Source organism: Nicotiana tomentosiformis, chromosome 4, assembly GCF_000390325.3.
Source record: "Nicotiana tomentosiformis chromosome 4, ASM39032v3, whole genome shotgun sequence".
Taxonomy (NCBI): Eukaryota; Viridiplantae; Streptophyta; class Magnoliopsida; order Solanales; family Solanaceae; genus Nicotiana; species Nicotiana tomentosiformis.
In genome coordinates, this window is record NC_090815.1 from 46,550,691 (window position 1) to 46,552,696 (window position 2,006).

The 2,006-nt window shown below is 43.0% G+C and overlaps 1 protein-coding gene across 1 annotated transcript; it reads left to right on the forward strand.

Moving 5' to 3' along the window:
- Window positions 1-355: 355 nt before the first annotated feature.
- On the forward strand, window positions 356-1,683 carry LOC138909606 (uncharacterized). Its single transcript, XM_070200813.1, has 3 exons — window positions 356-508; window positions 1,059-1,223; window positions 1,345-1,683. The coding sequence occupies exons 1-3, from the start codon at window positions 356-358 to the stop codon at window positions 1,681-1,683; spliced, it is 657 nt and encodes a 218-aa protein (XP_070056914.1).
- The last annotated feature ends 323 nt before the right edge of the window (window positions 1,684-2,006 follow it).

Below are 2,006 nucleotides of genomic sequence, written 5' to 3' on the forward strand. Positions count from 1 at the left end.
TGGGCATGGATTGATTGTCACTATATGACATTATTCTTGACTGTCACACTAATACCATGACGTCAGCTATGCGGATACTCCTACCGTTGAGTTACTTCCAATAGTGAGAGACTTTCCATATATATTTCTAGCAGACCTACTGGGCATGCCACCCCATAGGGATATTGATTTTGGTATTGACTTGGTGTCGGGTGCTCAGCCCATCTCCGTTCCACCATATCACATGCCACCAGTGGAGTTGGAGGAATTAATGGAATAGCTTCAGAAGTTGCTCAATAAGGGTTTCATCAGACCGGGCATTTCACCTTGGGGTGCTCCAGTTCTATTTGTGAAGAATAAAGACGGTTCTATGAGGATGTGTATTAACTTCAAGCAACTGAACAAGGTTACTATCAAGAACAAGTACCCCTTACCGCATATTGATGATTTGTTTGATCAGCTGAAGATCTGGGCTTCATATATTTCAAAGACGGCTTTCAGGACTCTCTATGGTCACTACGAGTTTTTGGTAATGTTTTTGGGCATACCAATGCCCCAGCAGCCTTTATGCACTTGACGAATAATGTGTTTTAGCCATCTCTTGATTCCTTCATCATAGTTTTCATTTATGATATATTGGTGTATTCTCGCACCGAGAGGATCATGAGCAACACTTAAGGATCATGCTGAGGACTTTGAGGGAGAAGAAACTTTATGCTAAATTCTCCAAGTGCAAGTTTTGGCTTGAATTGATGGTACTATTGGGCCACGTGGTGTCCAGTGAGGGGATTAAGGTGGATCCTAAGATGATTGAGGTAGTTTAGAGTTGGCCCAGACCATCTTCTACTACTGAGATTCGGAGTTTCCTTTGGTTAGCTGGGTATTATCGCCATTTTATGGAGGGATTTTCTTCGATAACAGCACCTTTGACTATATCAACTCAGAAGGGTGCTCCATTCAGGTGGTCTGACGAGTATGAGGAGAGATTTCAGAAGCTCAAGACTGCCTTGACCACAACTCTAGTTATGGTTTTGCCTTCAGCATTGGGTTCTTATACAGTCTATTGTGATGCTTCACAGACTGGCATTAGGAGCATGTTGATGCAGGAGGGGAGGGTTATTGTTTATGCTTTGCGTCAATTGAAGCCCCATGAGAAGAACTACCCAATGCACGATTTAGAGTTGGCAACCATTGTTCATGCGCTGAAGATTTGGAGGCACTATCATTACGGCATGTCATGTAAGGTGTTTATGGATCACATGAGTCTACAACACTTATTCAAGCAAAAGATCTTAATTTGAGGCAGCGGAGGTGGTTGGAGTTACTAAAAGACTATGATATTACCATTATTTATCACTGGTGAAGGCCAATATGGTGGCTGATGCATTGAGTAGGAAGGATGAGATCATGATGAGTCTTGCTTTTATTCGAGTTGGGGAGAGACCATTTGCTTTGGATGTTCAGGCTTTGGACAACAGATTCATGAGGTTAGATGTTTCGGAGACTAGCCAGGTTCTTGCATGCGTGGTTTCATGGTCTTCTTTGTTTGAGCTCATCAAGGCGCGTCTGTATGATGATCCCCACTTGCTTGTCCTTAAGGACACGGTGCATCACAATAATGCTAAGGAGGTTACTATTGGTGGTGATGGGGTATTGAGGCTGCAGGGTCGGATCTGTGTTCCGAATATAGATAGGCTGCGATAGTTGATTCTGGAGGAGGCCCATAGTTCACAATATTCCATTCATCCAGGTGCATCAAAGATGTACCAGGACTTGAGGAATCACTACTGGTGGAGAAGAATGAAGAAATATATTGTAGAGTATGTGGCTCGATGTTTAAACCGTCAGCAGGTGAAGTATGAGCATTAGAGACCGGGTAGATTGCTTCAGATACTTTATATTCCAGAGTAGAAGTGTGAATATATCACTATAGATTTTGTAGTTGGACTTCCACGGACCTTGAGGAGATCCGACATGTGTGGGTTATTGTGGACAGACTGACCAAGTATGCACATTTCATTCCAGTC